The 20,234-nt window shown below is 52.1% G+C and overlaps 2 protein-coding genes across 12 annotated transcripts in view; one reads left to right on the top strand and one right to left on the bottom strand.

Annotated features, from left to right (window-relative positions):
• Nucleotides 1-9,970, top strand: part of MTA3 (metastasis associated 1 family member 3) — a 217,826-nt gene extending 207,856 nt beyond the window's left edge. For 4 of the 8 annotated variants that reach the window (XM_069583458.1, XM_069583456.1, XM_069583460.1 and 1 more), the window contains exon 17: nt 6,445-9,970. In XM_069583458.1, the coding sequence (XP_069439559.1) occupies nt 6,445-6,470 (26 nt within the window). In that variant the 3' untranslated portion in view covers nt 6,471-9,970. Of the gene's footprint in view, nt 1-5,590; nt 5,665-6,444 lie in introns of all 8 variants that reach the window. The other 4 variants (XR_011255716.1, XR_011255715.1, XR_011255717.1 and 1 more) reach the window with 2 other exon arrangements.
• On the bottom strand, nt 3,362-19,699 carry OXER1 (oxoeicosanoid receptor 1). Of its 4 annotated transcripts, none has more exons than XR_011255719.1 (3): nt 16,842-18,204; nt 14,608-14,701; nt 3,362-7,387 (listed from the first exon to the last, which is right to left on the bottom strand). XR_011255719.1 is itself a non-coding variant. In XM_069583461.1 (1 exon), the coding sequence occupies exon 1, from the start codon at nt 18,105-18,107 to the stop codon at nt 16,971-16,973; it is 1,137 nt and encodes a 378-aa protein (XP_069439562.1). In that variant the 3' UTR covers nt 16,360-16,970. The 4 variants fall into 4 exon arrangements, 1 of the variants encoding a protein (XP_069439562.1); XR_011255720.1 differs by lacking the exon at nt 3,362-7,387 and adding an exon at nt 10,797-10,947; XR_011255721.1 differs by lacking the exon at nt 3,362-7,387 and adding an exon at nt 12,353-12,801 and having other exon boundaries at nt 16,842-19,699.
• Between the last annotated feature and the right edge of the window lie 535 nt (nt 19,700-20,234).

Genomic DNA, 20,234 nt, shown 5'->3' with positions numbered 1-20,234 from the left:
TTTTTATCTGCAACTATTTACATATACATGAATATGAAAAGTCACTGCTGTAAAACTGAGGAACAAGCTTGGAGGCAGCTTTGTTAGATGAGCTCCCTAAGATGTGTGCAAAGACCCTTCCCACGATGGTCTGGTTGCAGCTTCACTGAGTGCCTACAAGAGCTCTTTGGGGGCAGTTGTTGAGCAAGGCCATAAGTGAGTCCTGGGGAAACAGGGCGGTTACATTTAAGGTATCTGGGACCAGACAGCAGGAAAAAGGATCAAGATACTGGATACTGGACCTCCTACATCGCTTTCTGATTTTCTTCTTGTTTTCCTCCAGTTTTCTTCCCCTGTGTCTTTTCACTCTACTTTCTGCAGAGTACTACTCTACCCTACTTTATATTCCAACCAGGCTTGTCTAATTTCTCCCTAAAAGTTGCCAATTTTTACTTCATGTAATTTTGAAATTGTTATTGGATATATATGTCGTTGGACTTTTTAATGTCTTTTTGACCTTTTTATCACTAGGAAATGATCCTTTTTACTTCTGTTAATATTCCTCTATTTTGTCTGGTATTAAAATGAATGTACCAGTTTTCTTTCTCCTTTGTTTTTAGTTTTTTAAATGAATTGAAAAACTAAAACTGGAAAATGTTTCTAGTTTTAGTAAACTCCAAATATAATGATTCTTAACACATCTCTAAAGTCAGCGCAGGTTGTTCTAGCACATATTTTAGATACCTTATAAAGCTATTTTCCATTATCATTTAATTTAAAAACAGCTTTACTGAGGCATGATTGACATTCAGTAAATTATACATATTTAAAATATTCAACTTAATAAGTTTAACATACACACACACACATACCAGGAGCCATCACCATAATCAAGATAATAAACTTGCCTGTCACCCTCAAAAATTTTCTTACTCCTTTATAATTGGCCCTCTTGTCTTCCCTAGCACCCCCACGTCATCCCAGGCAGCTGCTGATCTGCTTTTTAGCACCACAGATTAGGTTACATTTTCTAGAATTTTATTAAATGGAGTCAGGCAGTATTTACTCTTTATTTGTCAGTTTGAATAGTGTTTGGAGATCTACAAGTTCACTGATTATTTTTTCAGCAGTATTGAATCTTCTGTTAATCCATCCAATGAATTATTCATTTCATATTTTGTATTTTTCAGTTTTAGAATTCCCATTTAGGTCTTTGATATTTCTCCTAAAATATACCATATTGTCCCCCACACGTCCATCTTTTCCAATGTATTTTTAAGACATAGTAAATATTTTAAGTCCATATCTGCTAATTCTAACAACTGAATCATCCATTAATCATCTTCTACTGACTGTTTTTTTCTTTTGATTATGGGTTGCATTTTCCTGTTTCCCAGGTCTAACAGTTTTTAATGAGTACTGGTCAGTGTGGATGATAAGTTGTGGAGACTCAGGATTCTGTTATTTTCCTCAATGGAGTTTTTTGGTTTTGTTTTTCTGTAGAGTATTCAAGCAAGCAATTAAATTTGGTGGTCACCTCTTAAGCCTCCTGCATTGGTAGGAGGGCTCTTTACCACTAGCACCACTTGGCTTTATTAGGGCTTGTCTATTTCAGTTATGCTCCTAGTTCCATGAGATTTCAGTGGAAAGACCAAGTTGTTTGCCCTGTCCTTCTAACTTGGTAGAATTTGAATTCTGAACTCTGTCTTCCCAGCACTGGACAGCTGCTGAGGTTGTTGCTTAGCCTCTTTTAACCTTTCCGGTGGGCTCCTTGGAGTCTCATTTTGTGTGTGAGCAGTTCTGAAATTGGCCAGTGATTTGAGAGGAGTGTGTATGTTGATCTGGGGACTCCCCCTTACCTGTGTCCTTCCTTTTAGGATCTCTTCCCTCAATTTCCAGCTGTATTGGCAGCCTTGAACTCTGATCTGTTCCTGATTCCTTAGCTCAGTCAGACTGCAGCTTTCTGCTGGAACCATATCCCTCTTGTACGGCATGGAACTGCTCACAGGGGTACTGTTAACAGTGAATCTCACCTAGTCTCGCCTTTTTTCAAGTCATCTCTCTTCCAGTTTATGCTTGATTTTGGTTGCTCTCCACTATCTTCAAACACTTGCTTTTATATTTTATATAGAATTTATCACTGTTTTTGGCTGGAGGGTTAACCCAATATCAATTAGCCCACCATTATAGGAAGCAGAAGAATTGAGCTTTTGAACGGTGGTGCTGGAGATGACTCTTGAGAGTCTCTTAGACAGCAAGGAGATCAAACCAGTCAATCCTAAAGAAAACCAACCTTGAATATTCATTGGGAGGACTGATGCTGAAGCTGAAGCTCCACTACTTTGGCTCACACCACTTGGATGTGAAGAACCGACTCATTGGAAAAGCCCCTGATGCTGGGAAAGATTGAGGGCAGGAGGAGAAGGGGACGACAGGGGATGAGATGGTTGCATGGCATCACTGATTCAATGGACATGAATTAGAGCAAGCTCTGGGAGATGGTGAAGGACAGGGAAGCCTGGCATGCTGTAGTCCAAGGGGTCGCAAAATGGTGGACACAATTGAATGACTGGACAACGACAATAGGAAGCAGAACTCTTCAGTCCTTCTCCAGGCTCCCTGCCAACTCTGTTGGTTCTCTCAGTTTGTTTTGAAATACTATACTGTTTGTGTCTTGTGGACATTGTATCTTTCCTTACCTGTCTGAGGATATTAATGATAATGGTTTCTGTTTCTTGAGTTTTCTTCTCCACGAATAATCCATTTCTTCCAATTTGCATTTTCCTCTGTTTTGGTCTCTAACGTTTGTGTTAGAGGTATCTTCCTGATGACCTTTGGTTGTGTAATAGTGTTTAAGAGTAGGAAACTAAAATCAGATGAAAGCTCTGTGCTTCAGCCTGCAGTGCACCTCGCAGAAAGGATATCAGACCAGGCTGCTTGTTGAGTGGCCCGAGGGTCAGTATCCTCAGGTCCTTTCTGTGGGCTGGGCAGATTTCCCAAAGATGCTTTCCATCTGTCTTAGTCCATTCAGGCTCCTGTGACAAAATAGTACAGATGGGTACTGTAAACCCATCTGTAAAGAAATTTGTTACAGTTCTAAAGGCAGGGAAGCCCATGACCAGGGTGCCAGCATAACTGGCTTCTGATGAAGGGCCTGTTCTGGGTTGCAGACTGCTGTCTTCTTGCTGTGTCATCACATGATGAAAGGAACTAGGGAGCACGTGGGGTCTCTTTTATAAGAGCATTAATCCCACTCGTGAGCTTCCTAGGAGCTGCTAGTGGCAAAGAATCCATCTGCCAATGCAGCAGACACAGACAGGGGTTTTACCCCTGGGTCGCAAAGATCCCCTTGAGTAGGAAATGGCACCCTATTACAGCATTCTTTTTTTTTTTTTAAGTCTTTATTGAATTTGTTACAATATTGCTTCTGTTTGTTTTTTTGGCTGCGAGGCATGTGGGATCTTGGCTCCCTAACCAGGGATGGAACCTGTACCCCCTGCATTGGAAGGCAAAGTCTTAACCACTGGACCACCTGGAAGTCTGCCTATTACAGTATTCTTGCCTGGAAAGTTTCATGAGCAGAGGAGCCTGTCGGGCTACAGTCCATGGGGTTGCAAAGAGTTGGACATGACTGAGCACAGCACAGCAGTCCCATTCATAAGGGTTATGCCCTCATGACCTAAGCACTTCCCAAAGGTTCTGAATTCTAATGCTGTCATATTGGGCATTAGGACTTCAACATATAAATTTTGTGGGGACACAAACATTCAGACCACAGCATAGTCTCTTTTTCAGAGGATAAAGTTTTGGCTACCTGCTTTCTGGGAGCTCAAGGGGAAGAAGGCTGGAGGTCTTACCATTCAGTGGATATACGCTCACGTGATCCCTCAGTTTGGGGACTGGCAGCCCTGCTTGGCACCTTGTGCTCCCTAGGCCTGCAACCCCCTATTTGGTCCTCTTTAGAGAATAACTAACCAGACCTGTGGGAGGTGGGCAGCTGCTGAGGGGTGTGGAGTCAGGAGCGCTTCTAGGAGTCCAGCAACCTCAGCCTTCAACTGATCTCTGCTGCAGTCTCCCCTCCCCTGCCCCCCTCGAGGTGTCTGGTATCCATTCCTGAGCTATTTTGTGCGCACTGGACTCGCAGCTTTTCACACTGCCAGCTTCAGGTTTGGCTTTCTTGAATGTGTGGGCTGTTATCACTTGTTTATCTGTTTTCCAGACTCCAGAATCCTGATGGTGGTTTCTCCTCTGGGTTTCAGAAGAGAAAGAAATTAACTCAGATACTGGTAGCTGGAAACCTTAAAAAACAAAACAAAACAAAAAAGATTGTTTCTGTTGCAGCAGTTGGTTAGAGTAAAGAACCTCCAAGTTCAGGGACTTGAAGTACTTGTGTGTGTGTGTGTGTGTGTGTGAATTGCTCAGTTGTGTCTAACTCTTTGCAACTCTGTGGACTGCAGTCCACTAGGTCCCTCTGTCCATGGAATTTACCAGGCAATAATACTGGAGTGGTTGCCATTCCTTTCTCCAGCAGATCTTCCCAACCCAGGGATCGAACCCACGTCTCCTGCTTTGCAGGTAGATTCTTTACCATGTGAGTCACCAGGGAAGCACTTCAAGTACTTATTAATAGTCAAAGCAAAAGGGAAATTTTTGTAAAAATAATAAGTGCTTATAAATTGGAGTTAGTATAGACAAAAGTAGCAAATGTAGATTGATGCATATGATAATTTACTTATAAGTGTAAACCGAAATGATCTGGGCTACATCATCCAGGAAGGAGACCTGAGAATGGGCGCCGATCTCTTCCTGGGGCCCTGTGCATCTGGGACCCTTCACGTGGCTCTGGTTCCCTGCTTCGAGGAAATGCAGTGGGGCTGAGGAAGCTTTGAGCAGGGAGACATGTTGGTGTTGCAAGCACAGGTGGTAAGCACTGGGATGCTTCAGCCCAGAATGCAAGAGGTGCCATATCTCAGCTTAAAACCATGGCCAGTGTGGAGAAAGCAGGTGTGAACCTGGGTGCCAGATCCTGAGCTGGTGGGAGGAGAGGTTTGCTCTCAAGCCTGGAGCAGGTAAGTTTAGCGCAAATAGAAGAAAGCACAATTTACCATGGTAGGCCAGAAACTTTGGGAGCTATTTACAAGTGACTCTTCTGGCAGTTGGCTTAATTCCATAGGTGGGTGGATAAATGACTGGCAGAGTTGCCCCTGCCCGCCACCTCTTCCCCAGCACACACACACAAAAGGAGAGAGGCTTCTGAGAAATACTGGTGATACTGACACACATAAAACCCGCAATTTAGACACTGAAGAGAGCCGTGTGCTCTCACTGGGATGGATGGAGAATGGGGCAGCTTAGAGTAGCAGGAAAAATTCTGCCTAAATTAAGAAGATCTGAGTTCAAATCCTGACTCCTCAACTTACTCGCCATGCGGCCTTGAGCAAGCTCCTAACCTTGCTTACCCTTACAAGGTTCTGGTGAAAGCTTGTTCCATAACCTATGGAACAAAACAGCTTAGCCCAGTCCTGAACTGAACTGGCTGGGTTTTAATTGGACACATACTTGCTGAGCCCTCTCCAATACCAGGCTGTGTGCATATATCTCCCCATTCTAGAAAGGCTCATGAAGTGAAGGTGCGGCTGTGCTCTATCCTGCAGCCCTTCCTCAGGATGGAGGGAAGCTGTGAAGGTGAGCGTCCCTGTCCCCTAACCCCATGTCTTTTCCTGGTTGCAGAGCATGTGACCAGAGAGAGTATCCAGGCCCTGCCTTGGCCCGAGCCCCTGATCCCGTCTCAGCAGACACCCCCCAGTTCCCTCCTAGCCACTTAGCTAGTAAACAAGCAAAAGTTTTCACAAGCTACTGGGTGACACCAGATGGTGCCAATCTAGTTGGCCGGCACTTCTGCCTCTCATTCCCCTGTTTCCCTTGAGAGTCTCTAGATGCGCAGCTCTGGAGCAGGAGAGCTGAAGGTTTGAGGGGGAAGTGGAGGCACCGGGAAGGAGGGGCATTGTGACACAGTGGGTGTTTGGGGTCATTCCCCTCCTACGGAAAAATACGTCCCTAGCTTCCGAGTGCCTGCACCGTATGATTAATTATGGGTACCTGAGATCAGGGCATGCCTCCTGTAGGCCTGTTGCGTTCCCCATTCCCTAGCGTCCGGTCAGAGAGGTTCCACGACGTTGCTCCGGTATGCATGTCAGCACTTGCCTGCCTGGCTGCTGACCACTGCACTTGCCCTTCCCAACTCCAGCTTTCAAGATACCTCAGTGTCACTCAGATTTTCGTGGCCTCAGTTAAACTTTCCTTTGGTCCACCCCTCAACGACATTGTGAGCGTTATTTGAATCAGTACCCAGCCTCCTTTCCTTGAAGGCTGTGATGATGGTGGTGGGAGGTCTGATCCATCCTTCCTCTCCCTTTGCCTCTGCCGTCAGCACCTAACTTCGACCCTGTTTCTTTCCTTTTCCAGAACTCACATGCTGCGTGTCAGACTGAGCTATTGCTGTTTAATCCTATAATCCAAGACTTGCTACACTGTCCTGCTGATGTCCATAGCCATGCCTGGGAAGGAGGCAGCCCCATTCCCAGCGTATCCCGGGGGAGACCTCCTCGTGCACCCCACGGAGCCTTGACCAGGCTGGGGAAGAGACTGCAGGAGCACCCGTCCCCGAAGCTGCATCTCCTCTTGTGAATCAGTGTCCCCTTGCTTTCCTCTAGAGACCTCGCTGCCCCAGAACGGGACCTGCCTGGGGAATTGAGGGGCTGGGGGAGCTACTCCGAGACCTCCTTCTCCGGTGCTCTGAACCCTGGGCACCGCGGCTCCGGGGCAGTGGGGCTGCTGCAGGCTCAGAGCCACTGCCGCCCTGCATGTGCCAGCTTCTCTCTGTCGCCGGCTGTGTCAATGTGGACTCGAGGGATACGGCATGTTTCTAAATGGATTTTTCTTAAGAAATGTGCCAATGTTGATGTAGTTCAGGATGTTCCCCCCCATCCCAGCTGTCACTGTCCCTCAGCGTTTTCTCAGTAGGCTTCATTCCCCATTTTTTTAGTGGGGAAATTTTGTCCTCCACCTCCTGCATCCTGTATTTGTCCCCCTACCTCCATCCCTCCCAGGTCCAGAATTACCTGTGGTTCTGACAAAAGATAAGCAAATCGTCTTTGGGAAGCCTGTGGACTCTTTATATCATCCGTGCTTTGTTGTTGGAAAGAGGCTGGCATTCTCTTGGTTCTGCTTAGTCCCAGGCAGTCCAGCGAGAGCAGATATTAACATGAGCTGAGCGTGTGTATCATGGTGACCAGCTCTCACGTCCTGCCCTGTTCTTTCACAGCCAAACCAGCTGCTGCAGCCAGGTTGGTCCTTCTAGGACTCTCATTCATCCAGGTTAATTTTAAGCAGGTGGAGTCTGTGTGGCCTGTAAGGGTGAAGTGAGAGAGCTGTGTTTGCAGGTGAGTCTGTGTGGAAGCCCTGCCTCCACCACCTTGGCAACCCAGCCGTTTCTGTGAGCACCTGTGCCTAGACTCCAGGAGACCTGTCTGTGACCCTGTTTCTGCTGTCTGCCCTGGTACAGGCCCTGCTGGCGTCACAGGTGGGCCACTCTGCCACTGTGTGTACACAGCTGCGGGGACAGGAAAACCTTAATGCCCCGTTTGCTCCCCAAGCAGATGTGAATCTGCTGCTTCCCTGCCTTTGTTTGCAGGGACAGGCTGCAGGGCACAGGGTCACAGCACCGTGAAAGACAGTGGGAGTGTGGCCTCCCTGTGGTCCCTGGGGCGTGCGGCCGGGAGACAGCTGGGTGGCTGACAGCAGGTGCCTCAAACGGCCAGCTGCTTGCAGGACAGAGTGGCTCTGAGTGAGCTGAGTGCCCCCCGCCCCAGGCAGAGTGAGGTTTCCCTACGATGACCATGATGCTCCAGATGTCTGGTCGTCGCAGGCTGGGCTCAGCTCAGCAGAGGACGTGATGCGTGATCACTGAGGGTGATGCTCAAAGCACAAGCTGCCTTTTCCTTTTCCAGCCTCGCAGGCACTGTGGCTTCTCTCCCCAGGAGGGGTTGGTTCTCGTCTTAGTGTTTGAGGGATGATCCCCGGGACATTCTCACCACTGCCAGCTCTTGGAGCTGTTCCAGGTTTTGGCTTGGGGCCCCATGAGTGGGTCTCAGTGAGCCGGGTCGGGGGGCAGTCATTGCCCTCAGGGTCCCACAGAGAAGCTTCTTCTGTAAAGCCCCAGGGAGAGAGAAGGCAGCCGGCTCTTGCCTCACCAGCCATGCGCCATGTCTTCTAAAGAAAGAGATGCAACCAAGCTGTATCCCCATGCCCTGCCCTGGATTTGCTGTGCGATGGATACAGATCATGGAATGATTCCTTCACCTTCTCCCTGTCCTCTCCTGACCCACATGGAACCATGACTTGTGGTTAAAGGAGCCATTAGCTGCCCGTGACTTTTCTGCCAGCTTGTTGGGGAGAGGCCCTCCTTCCCCAGGCAAGGAGCTTTGGAGACTGGGGCCAGGCCAGGGCTGCAGGAAGAACAGGGAGGCCCAGGCCGGCTCCAGTCCATGCTTTGCTGTGGGACAGGCGCACTCTGACAGCTCTCCCTTCATTGTGTGGTGAAAACTCCCAGTTCTGCAGCCCCACCCTCCTGTGGGAAGGTTGCTGGCTAAGGCCTCAGGCTCCCACTTCATCTCGGGAAAGTCCCCCCAGCACTGAACCTTCAGGGACTGGAGGATGGATGCCAAGGAGCCTCTAGCATCTCTCTTTGCCAAATGAGCAGTTGGTGCCGAGAGGCCCTCCCGGCCACCCCCCTTTCTTGGGGCCATGGTGTCACTGCTGTGGGTGTCAGTGGCATGTCAGCACTGTGAGCAGCAAGCTTGTGGGGTGACATGCAACGCCCATTTGCACGTTTCCCAGCAGACGTGCCCAGGGCTGCGGTGCACCCTCGGATAAGGACACTGAAGCCCGAGAGTCGTCCTCCCCCGTCATCGCCCGCCCACCCTGAGGTGGTGCAGGAGAGGCCCCAACTGCTTTCAGCTTGCCTTTCATGATTCTGCCTTGTCCACAGCCTGGTTTCTATCAGTCAGCATCCAACCAAGAAAACCAGAAAAGTATATATATTTAAAACAGAGGGGTTTTAATCCAGGAAATTGTTTAACTGAGAAATAAGAAGACCTGAGATGCCACTGAGGGGTAACCGGAAACGGGGAACCACAGAGCTGGTGGGACCAGATCCTGGGGGTCAGGACACTGGGTGGAGCCTGGGTCTGCAGAGGGCTATGTGGTGGGAGCTGAAACCATGAGGAGACCTGGGCCCTGCCAGAAACATACGCCCCCACACCCCACCCCAGGCAAAGCGGGAGCACAAACAGCCTGGCTTCTCCCTTCCCCATGCCTTCCAGATTTCTGCGTTAGCTAAATGCAGCTGGAAGCCAGCTGACCTGGGAGCTGGGGACAGGCCAACTGCAGTCAGGCCCCTGCAGTCAGTCCCCAGAGCAGAGCAGGGGAAGGCAAGTGGTAGGTCAGAGGCCAAGCAGTCCCAGGACACGCGTGGCCCTGGCCCTCTCTCTGGCATGTCCAGGCCTACTGTGGATTCCCCGTGCTGTCCTAGGACCCGGGTGAGTGGAGGTGGAGGTAGCTGCCCTGGTGGGTTTCTGTAGGTTCTCTTCACTCTCCTTGGGAGGAAAGTGCTTTGGGGAGGTGGGGGAGGGGTTTTATTCATAACAGTTATCCCAGTTCTCTGGGGGAATTTACTCATTCAGCAGCCCCACCTCGCCTTTCCCCTCAGGGAGGCTGTGTCCCAGTTTTCTGTCCACCCTGGCCCATTCCTCTTCCCCCAGTCTCTGGTTTCCCTGCTGGAGAACACCCACCCAGACCACGCATCAGTGGTCATGAGTGTTTCCCCAGGATAATTCATTGAGCGTGTGCTGTTACAGAGTGGTCTGTCTGTAAGTAGATGTCATCCACTGATCAATTTGTATCCTGTTTCCAATAAACTTCTAGAAATTCTGCCTGGTTTTATGCTGCCCTTTGCTGGGACAGTGGCTCAGCTATAAGGCTGGGCGCAGGGGCAGGCCCCCCACCCCAGCCCCCAGCCCTAGGTGCTTCCTCCCCGTGTGGCCCTGGGGCCAGGCCCATTAGTCTGACATCCCCGCCCCAGCTACACGGAGGTAGGTGCTCAGAGGCCTTTCCCCAAGGTTGGCACTTTCTTCTGCACTCTCATAAACCATAGCCTGAGGACATGGCGGTTTCACGAGGCTGAGCTGCACCAGGGGTGGCTTTGACCCTGTGTCCCCTAGGCCTGGAGGTGGGAGAAGCCGCAGGCAGACCTCTCTCCATCAATCCCTTTCGCACTGCTGTGCTGGAGCCAGGTGGCGGGGACGAGTGCGGGGCCGCTCCCACGGTGAGCTAAGGGAGTGTGCTGCACTCCATCCAGGGGGTTGACGGGAAGGCTCCCGTGCCAGTGAGGTGGGTGCAAGAGCTGCAGGTGACACAGATGAAGCCCAGCACCCTCTTCTACATCCAGCCCTCCTCAGCTCTGAGAGCTGGAAACCAACATGTCTGAGTTGCCCTAAAAGGCATCGGGAGCCTGATCTGAATGCCCAGCATCCTTCAGTGTTTCCCAGGCCCCCGAGTGTGAAACCAGCTTGGTAGAAATTACTCTCTGTTGAGTATTTTACTGGTTTGACTACAGTGTAGACTCTGCCTCAGTGGCTGTACTGGGGCCATTGTTGTAGGCTCCCTGGGCGCCTCCAGCCTGTGTTTGTAGTGTGCCTGTTTGCAACCCTTGTTTGCTGAGATTTGAGAGAGAGGTTAAAAGAAAAAAAGACATTGAATTCCTTCAAGAGTTTCATTAGAGAAGCAAGACATCCATGCGCCAGGTTACAGGACCCTGGAAAAGGTTGTAGAAGAGGCAGGGCCCTGCCGGTCCTTGCAGAAGTCCCGAGAGAAGCGGGCTCAGCAAGGCCGGATGCCGCAGGGCGGGCTCTGTGGAAGCAGAGGGGCCCTCAGAGTGCAAGCCGGCAGCCCCGTCGCTGTGAAATCCCTAACGCCCTGGTTCTTGGTGTCTTTTTATTAAGGTTTAATCCTGACTCAAGTGTCTCCCTCTTTCTAGAAGCTCACCAATAGAGTGTCATGTGCCCTGTCTTTCAAGGGCTGAGCCTGAAGATCCATTGCCAGGACTGGGTTTTTATAGCCAGACTTCTTAAGAGGTTTCCATTTGTTCTGCTCTTGCTCCTGGACTAACTGCAGGGGGTCACTGGAGGAAACCATTTAGCCTGCAGGGACCACCCCAGAGATGTGAGCGCCCCCCTCACCAGGCCTCTCTGGGCTGCTTGCTGAGCTGGCCCATTTATATGTCCTTTAGGAGCTTGTTTTCTTATTCCCAGAACCAGCTGTTCTAACCCTTGGTTACCCCTGAAGCACTGAGGGCCAAGTCTTCTAAGAATCCCTTCACCTGTGTTCCCCTTTCGCTGCAGGACCTTCCACTAGCCCGTGGAAGTGCTCTTCAGCCTCTGGAGAACCCACATGTTGGATCGTTTCCTGGCCCCCACCTCCTTAGAGGCTTGCAGTAGAGTGTCCTGACTCAGGCCAGACTGCCACTTACTACTGGATCACCGTGGGCAAGTTACTCAACCTCTCTGTGCCTCAGTTTATTCATCTGTAAGATGGGATCATAGTATGTACCTCACAGAACTAACTAAATTAGTGTGTGTAAAGTGCTTCGCATGGGGCCTGGGACAGTGTTTGTTATTGCTTTGTCATCATCCTCTGCCCGCTGCCCTTATCTTCACCCTCTCTCCCTTCTCAGGCCACTTAAACTTCCCCATCCAGTCAACAGAACAAAACAGGCGAACCACCACAGGTCCTCTCTCGGCTTTGCCTGAAGCTCTTGTCTTATCTCCCTTTAAAGCAAACTTGTTTAAAGAGGAAAGACTTGTCCATTTCTTGAAGTCTCATTAATTTCTCAACACAGTACAGTCCTTTATCGCTTCCATTCTGCCCCACCCCAGCCACCCACTGAGATTGCCGTCGAAAGGTCACCAGAGACCTCCTAATTGCCACATCCAGCCCGTCTTGCGGTCACCCTCTTTGAGCTTTCTTGAGCACTCGACATGGTTGCCATCATGTTACTTGTCTCTGTTATTCTTCATTGCACTCTCTCCTTTATTCTCTACCCAGAGCAACACTGAGCCACATTCAGATATTACTTAGAGCCATTTCCCAGGATTTTTTACAAAGATAAATTTCAGAATAGTAGTCCCCTGTGTACTGCCTTTCCATGTTCCTCCGTTTTAGAAGAGAGCACTTTCCTTAATTTGGTGTTTCTCAACCCAGTGTATGATTTTATACAATGACTACATATGTATGAATCCATAACCAATATGGAACATTTTGCATACAATTAAATTTTATGCAGATGATAACCTATCACTTCTCGAAAAGCTATTTTTAATAGCACAGACCATGCTGTGTTAATCCAGAGTGTCAGTACAGGAAGCTTGACCAGACAGTGTCAGACACACACGTTGGTTCTCACATCAGCTTTCTTCAGCATGCAATTAGGACTTTTGAAAATACTGAGGTACTGTGCAGCCTGTCTGGGTATTTTATGTTCGGCTTTTACCCTCATAAAAGATGGCTCTAGGATATTCCTTTTTTTTTTTTTTACTTCTTTCATGCTCTTTTTGAAATTGCTGCATTCCTGATTTTCTTCCTATTTAAAGGTTTCTTCTGGGCATTTCACTGGGTCTTCCTTTGTGTGTCCTTTACTTGGGATTTTTTTTTTAAAGGATGGTTCTTTGTCCTCTTCACTCTTCCCCAGGTGACCTCATCCATTCCCTGTAAGAGGTCAGCTCCCGTTAGCAACAAGAGTCTGAAATGCTGTTTCCAGCCCTAAACGCGCTGCTGTACTTATTTGCCTGCAGGTCCTCCAAGCTCCTCCAACTTGTCTTAACTGTATCTTCTCCTCTGAACCTGCTGCCGCCCCTGTTTCTTCAGTGTGCACTCTCCACCCATCATCCACAGTCATCTCTTCCCGACCTGGGCTGTGCCTCTGTACCTGTGTCCTGTCTGCCACTGCCCTTGCCTGGAACACAGACTGTTTCCTACTCAGGTTGTCTTCCCTTACCCCTCACGAGGCTGTCCACACTGTCAGCAGAGTAACTGATCAAAATGTAAGACCCGGGTTTCCCTGGTGGTTCAGTGGGTTAAGAATTCATCCGCCAATGCAGGAGACACAGGTTCAGTCCCTAGTCCAGGAAGATTCTGAAATCCTTTGAGCACCTAAGCCCATGAGCCGTAACTACTGAGCCCATGCCCTAGAGCCCATGCTCCACAAGAGGAGCCACTGCAATCAGAAGTCTGTGCCCTGCAACTAGAGGATAGCTCCACGCTCGCTGCAGCTAGAAAAAGCCCGAGTGTAGCGTTGAAGACCCAGCCAAAACGGAAAAGTAGCAAGGCTGATCATCGTCGACTTCTTGAAAACCTCGCACACACTTGCTTTCCTGCTGGACTGTCCTGAGCCTGCAGGGCCCAGCCCGCCTCTCCTGCTGTCTCCTAACTCCATCCCTAGGCTTCCCGCTCCCTTGGCTCATTGCTCCCCTCACCCTCCCCAGGCCCACCGGCTCCTCTCGCAGCTCCGTGCCCTGGTTCACGCCCTTCCCTCTGCCGTGGATGTGTTCCCTTAGCTCCTTTCCTCATCCTCCCCGTTCAGCCCACACGCACCCCCTCACTCCCGGCACTCCCACCCCAAGCCTGTGCTGTCTGCTGTCGTTGGTGTGTTACTTCCTTGGGATCCCGCTGGCTTGGGTTGCCTCTGATCCGTTTGCGGGTCTGTCTCTCCCAGGCTTGGCCTGAGGGCACTCAAGGTCAGAGGCATATCATCTGCCTTTGTGGCTTAAGGTCTGGGCCATGGTGTGTGCCTAGCAAATGCTTGATGAGTGGCTTCAGGCCTGTGAGCCCCATCATGCCTGCCTGCCCCCTGCACACGAGTCCCTGGGGTAAAGTCATGGAAGCCATTTTTTCATCCCTTAAGCTGTCAGCAGGTCACATGAGAAAGGAGCGAGACGTGCTGCTTAACATGTACACTGGAAAGTGCAGTCCACCCCAAGGGACCAAAACGCTGCTTGGAGCCCAAATGCAGAAAATAGGGTCTTTACTCAGCCTGTCCCCAGCCTACCTTATACCACCGTGGCGGCTACGCTCCCATCTGTAGAAAACCCTGCCCTTCAACAGTGTGCTCTCTTCCCCACCTCCCCCATCCTTTCTTACCCCCTTTCCCTTCCCTTCACCCCCATAATAACTCTAGTACTTTCTCAGTGCTCAGCATATGGGGTATTTCCATCTCCAACCCCTGGAGTTGAGCAAGGGCCAGGATCACTGTTCCCATTTCACAGATGGAGAACCAAGCCCAGGAGAGGGGTTTACTGTGGGTTGGGACCAAGGTTAGGACCAAGGGGTCCTTCCATGCAGGGAGACTGTAGAAGAAGCCTGAAGCCCTGCTTCTGTCTCTTGTGGGGACACCCAGACCCCCTTTAGAGAGTTCCTTGTCAGTGGGGAGAGCAGTCATCAACTTCAAGGTGAGGGGCAGGGAGGATCCAGGGCAGATTCAGGGTTGTGGGCCCAAACCTTGTGATCAGCATCTACCTGGGACTCCTCGAGGGGAAGAGACAGCAGTGACAGGCTACAGGAACCATCAGGTCATTTCTCTTAGATGAAGTCAGGTGAGTGAGCCCAGCTCCTAAGGGGTGAGAAGCCATGGCGGTGTTGAAGGGAAGGGTCCCGGGAAGGCAGGACCAAGGAAAAGGAGGCACAGAGAGCCCTGTTGGCCACTAGAACCGCTCAGCAACCAGACAGGTGCAAACGTGGGGAGAGATGGTACCGGAAGGAAGGTGCCTGGTGCTCACTTAGAGCACGGTATATGTTAATGCCCCCTGGAGCTGGGGGCTTCACGAGAAAGTGCTTAAATCCCAGACTCCGGAGCATTTGGTCTGACTTAGAAATGACGAATCTCAGGCCAAGGTTGGCCAGCTCCTTCCCGTGACAGCAGAGGGTGGCAAGGTGGGGAGTTCCTAGGAGTGGCTCTATAGTGAGAGGCAACAGCAGAGCGGAGGAATGGAGCAGGGTCCATGTAGGGCAGAAATGCCCAAGGAGTCCCTTGGAGGGACCCAGGTGGCTCAGCCCTTTCCATCACTTTTGGGTTCTCAGTATCTCTGTGGGTTTCTGACAGTAGTTGGTGAGTTTTCAGGAATGGGAAAAGTGGATGGAGACACACCAGGAGGTGGCTTTTAATACCCACCCAACTTGTTCCCCAGGCCATCTCCCCCTGCCTGACACATTCTATCTCCCACCACAGCATCCATATGGCATCCATGTGCCTCCCTCCTGGGACATGGGTGACTCTCCTGGGCCTGACCACCACTCTTGAAAACTTTTAACTGAGGAAGGGCATCCCTGTCCATGATATCAGAGGGCTGGGCTGAGAGGATGAAAACAGGTGGGGAGAGGGGGCTTGTCCCCATTGTCAGACCCTGTATCTGAGGGCCAGGGGTCCGTGACTGGGGTGATGAGTAGGGAACCTATCCCAGGCCCTTCTGTCCCCCTTGGTGGGGAGAGGGTGTGTATACTGGGGGCAGATGTTCATTCTCCTGAGATGGCTGGGGCTGGGGACACATGGGGTTCAGGAGAGGCATATTTGGGGCTTTAGTGACCTCTGAATAGCCCTTTGGAAGTCTTGAAAGCCATGCACCCAAAATGACTTCCACTGTGGACAGTAGGGAAAACCACTACACGTGCCCTACCCGCAAAAGAAACCCTTAATTCATGCCAGGTACACACCTTGTGCCTGGGGAGCCCCAGGTCAACAGATGGGTTAGCCCAGATGGTCTCAGTCGCTGACACAGGCATATCGAATAGAACAGGATGGAGGAGAGGTGGGCAATATGGCTCCGGTCCTGAGGGAGGGCGGTGAGCTGGCTCTAGTGACCGGAGGCCCCTTCCTGTCCAGGTGGGTAGCAGCTACCACAGGTTCCAGGGCCAGGGGAGGGTTCTTGGGGCTAAGGAAAGCCAGGGGAGGGGGTCCAGAGCCTGACCTGGGTGGAGATGATAACTTCCCAGGCTGAAGATCCCCACATCGTCCCAGAGGATAGCAAGGTGGGGGCCTCCTGGAGATCCAGGTGGGCCGCCAATCCTGGGAGCATGAGGACCTCTCCCGGGGAGTGTTCTGACTTTAAGGATATATGGGGCTCCAGGATTCCTGTGGAAGGATGGTGCCCTGGACAGCTTCTCCACTCTGTCCCCAGAGTGTCCCTTCTTCTTGGGGAACTCACTTTGAACCCTCCTGATGCCAGATGAACCTGCAGATACTTACTAGTTTTCCTTAGATCAGTTGAGATAGGCTTGCATTTTTCAAAAGGAAGTTTATTAGTATCAGAAAAAAAAAAAAAACAATTGGAGATAATAGAAAAAACAGCTGTACAATTTCAGAAAAGACCCTGATTCTAGGAAAGATTGAGGGCAACAGGAGAAGGGGGTGACAGAGGATGAGATGGTTGGATGGCATCACTAACTCAATGCACATGAGTTCGAGCACACTCCGGGAGATAGTGAAGAACAGGGAAGCCTGCTGTGCTGCAGTCCATGGGGTCACAAACAGTTGGACATGACCTGGCAACTGAACAACAACAAAATTTCTAAAGCAAGACTTCTGCTCTCACAGATCCCTGGCTCTGACCTGGGACAAGGCAGCTGAGGCCCTCTGCTGAGTTGGCAGTCCCTGGCTGTTTCCACCTGCCAAGGTGCTCTGTGCTGTCGGGACATCATCCCCACAACATCAGACACACGACTCCAAGACCAGACCCTCTTCTCTCCCTGCCACCCACCTGGCTCCTGCAGAGGTCCTTTGTCTGGTTGGTTGAGGGACCCTTGCTGGCCCTCCAGCCCAGAGCCAGGCATTCCTCCGTCCTGAGGCACCCGCAGCAGAGTCCAAGTTCTGGGAGGGGCCTTCCTGGTCAGTCCTCCTCCGAGACGTCCACCTGCAGCTTCCTTGTGGCTGCCACCTTCCCAGAGCACGACCTGTGCCCGGCACGGTGGGTGCTTTTGTCGCTGTCTGAGCCTTGCCAGCCCTGGGTGAGGCCCAGCAGGGCCCGCGCCTGGCAGAGGAAGCTGGGGCTGGAGAAACAGTAGAGCATGGGGTCGAGCACGCTGTTGAGGTAGGTGAAGGCCAGGGAGCCGTGGAAGAGCTGCGAGCAGACATCCAGGGCACGGCAGGCACGCAGGCGGAAGGCCACGACGGAGGCGATGCCGAAGACCACGCTAGGCAGGAAGCAGACGGTGTAGACTCCCACCACGGCGGCGAGGATGCACACAGCCCGTCGTGGGCCCGCCTGCCCGTCCAGGCCGCGGCGGCGGATGGTGAGTGTGATGCTCACGATGGCAAAGAGGATGAGCGCCAGCGGCAGGAAGAACTCCACCACGAACAGGGCCTGGTGCCAGATGAGTGAGGCCGAGGGTCTCGTGCCCAGCTGGTAACTGAGGCAGGGCCCGCTGGAGTGGGTGGTCAGGAGCAGGTGCCCATTGAGGAGCAGGAGTGACCCCCAGAGACCCCCAGCCATGCGGGCAGCGCCCCCAACCGAGGCCCTGCTCAGCGCGTGGTGTGGCCAGGCCACCTTCAAGTAGCGGTTGAGTGCCACGGCCGTGAGGAAGACCACGCTGGCCGTGCGGTTGGTGGCGATCATGAACAGGTTGACTTTGCAGGCGGTGTCCCCGAAGCGCCAGGTCTCATGGAGGAAGTAGTAATCCACACGAAGGGGCAGGTTGAGGATCAGGAGGAAGTCCGCCACCACCAGGCTGACCAGGAACATGGTGCTGGACGTCCAGGGCCTCGTGCGCAAGCAGAAGATGAAGAAGGCCAGGCTGTTCCCCACCAGGCCCAGGACAAACTCCATAACCAGGACTGGCGCCAGGATGGCAGACACTATGGGGGAGGAGGCTGGGTGGCAAGAAGCAGTGGCCTCTCCAGGTGACCCCAAGGCAGTGGTCAGGGCAGAGGGAGAGGAGGAGGAGGGAGAGGAAGGGAGGGAGAGAGGGAGCCAGGAGGGAGAGAGAGAAGGAAGGGGAGAGGGATGGCTCAGGTTAGGAAAGCCCATGGGCTGCTTGGGCCGTGGACCTGAGAGACGTTTCTCCAGCTGTCTGACCCCTGTGCAATTGCAGGGGTCAGTGCTCGCTATCAGCTGGCCAGCACAATGACTCAGTATCCTGGGGGTTTCATCATCATCCTTGCAGCCACCAAGAAACACCCTGTGTTCCAACTGCAAGTGAAGAGGAACCCTGCTGCTCTCCCTCCCTCTCCACCTCCCCAGAGTAGAGAGTGGCCAGCCTCTCTACTGGAATCTGCATTGCCTCTGGCACACCAGAATGAGGGCTCAGCAAGGTGAGTGGAGGCCCAGAGGAACCCTGAAGCGGGAGGAAGGCCTTGCTGGGGTGTGGCTGGGGAGTGTGTTTACAGCCCTGAGTGGTCAGACATTTGCTTGCCTGAAGGCAGGAGCTGGTCCTGACAACTCACAGCTCTGAAGACCATGCAGGCCACCCTGAGCCCCCACCCCACTCCCATCACAGATACAGACTAGGTGGCTCCCTGCCCCCACCAACTCTGGCAGCAAGGACTGGGAAGCCAACAAGATGTCCTGGGAGAAGGAGGCGGGGGTCCAGTTGACACCTTGACCGTTGTGCTCACTGCCTAGTAGGAACAGCCTGCTGTCCTGATTCTCAGATTCCTGACACTTCCAGAGTCTGTGATGGTCCCAGGTCCACATCCATGATGAAGTACATCCCATGCGCAGAGGGCTCCCCTGCCAAGTTTTACTGCCATGCCCTGGGGACCTGGGGGCTTCTCCCACAAACAGAACGATCCTGAGAATCCTAGAGTTGCCCTGCTACTGTTCATCCCACTTGACGGGCCATCACCCAGTATTCACTGCAGAGAGGGGAGCAGGGGGCTAGGGCTGGTTTCAGACAAGGTCTAAATCCTGCTCTCCCACTGCGTGGTGTTCCCATGAGTCCATGGGGCCAGGCCTGTGGGCAGAGATGGGGTAACATGGGACAGCACCAAGAAAGGCTGTGGTTCCAGGCTCCACGATCTGACTGCCCCTCCCCCGCCCCGCTGCCCCTGTGCCAAATGGCTGTGGTTAGCAGGATGCCCCGTGCTGCCAGCTCAGTCTAGAGTCTTGGGGTTTCAGACAGTGGATGCCGGCCCCTCTCCCCAGACACACCCCAACAAGCCTCTCCCCTGCCCTGGGCTCCCACTGGCCAAGGCTGAGGGCAGATAGGGTGTAGGGTGGTGGGACCACCAGCCTGAGCTTTGAATGCAGACAAGCCTGGGTTGGAAACAGAACTGCCTGCCTTCCAAAGCTGTCAAAGCCTCAGTTGTAAAATGTGGTGCCACCACCTTCTTGGACAGTTGTAAGGATTCAATGAAGTCATTTCTGTAAAAACTTCTGGCAAATCCCCTGGCACAGAGTTGGTGGTCAGAAAAACAGGGAACCTAATTTCCATGATTTTCTGTCTTGGATTAGACACATCCTTGGGACTAGGGGGCCCTTCTAGGCACGCTGTGAGGCCTAGATGTGTGGCCATCTGGACACACTGCCTGGGGTGCCTCCTGGGACACTGATGTTCCCTCCTCAGCTCCTGTACAGAGGAGCGTGCCACTGCCCTAGAGTGTGGCAGGAGAGGAAGTCCTCTAGAGGGATGGTGGGTGAAGGTCTGGACACCCCTCAGGGTCTTTCAGCAAAGTCAGGGTCTCCTTTGCCGGTCTGTCAGTGGAGGGGATCCAAGCAGTTAGCTGGCAGGCAGGGATAAGGGAGGCAGGGTTCAAACCCAGGTTTTCCAGAAGAAGCCTAGACTCTACCCAGGGACTTGTTTCATCCAGACATAGCTTCAGTTCCCCCAGCAAGTGACCCCTCGTCGACTTCTCCTTGAAGCCCCAGGATACTGAACCCCAATCTCCTGCTGCAGCTTCCATGATTCATCTCGACCCACTGCTGCATCCTCAACTCCCAAACTCCTGGGCCCCACGGGGGCCTGTACATAGGGAGGGGGGAGCAGGGGGAGGGGAGAGCAGGGGGAGGGGGCCAGGTGGCCCTCCCCCTACCACCAAGCCCCTCGGAGGCTCATCACAACCTTCATGTATTAATCGTGGTTAACTCCACCCAGGGGATTTTGTGTTTTTGTGTATTTCTACGTTTTTTACAATGAGCACAAATCATTTCTGTTCT

This window comes from Ovis canadensis, chromosome 3 (assembly GCF_042477335.2).
Source record: "Ovis canadensis isolate MfBH-ARS-UI-01 breed Bighorn chromosome 3, ARS-UI_OviCan_v2, whole genome shotgun sequence".
Taxonomy (NCBI): Eukaryota; Metazoa; Chordata; class Mammalia; order Artiodactyla; family Bovidae; genus Ovis; species Ovis canadensis.
Note: the sequence above shows the minus strand (reverse complement) of the source record. Positions and strands in the feature narration are given on the sequence as shown.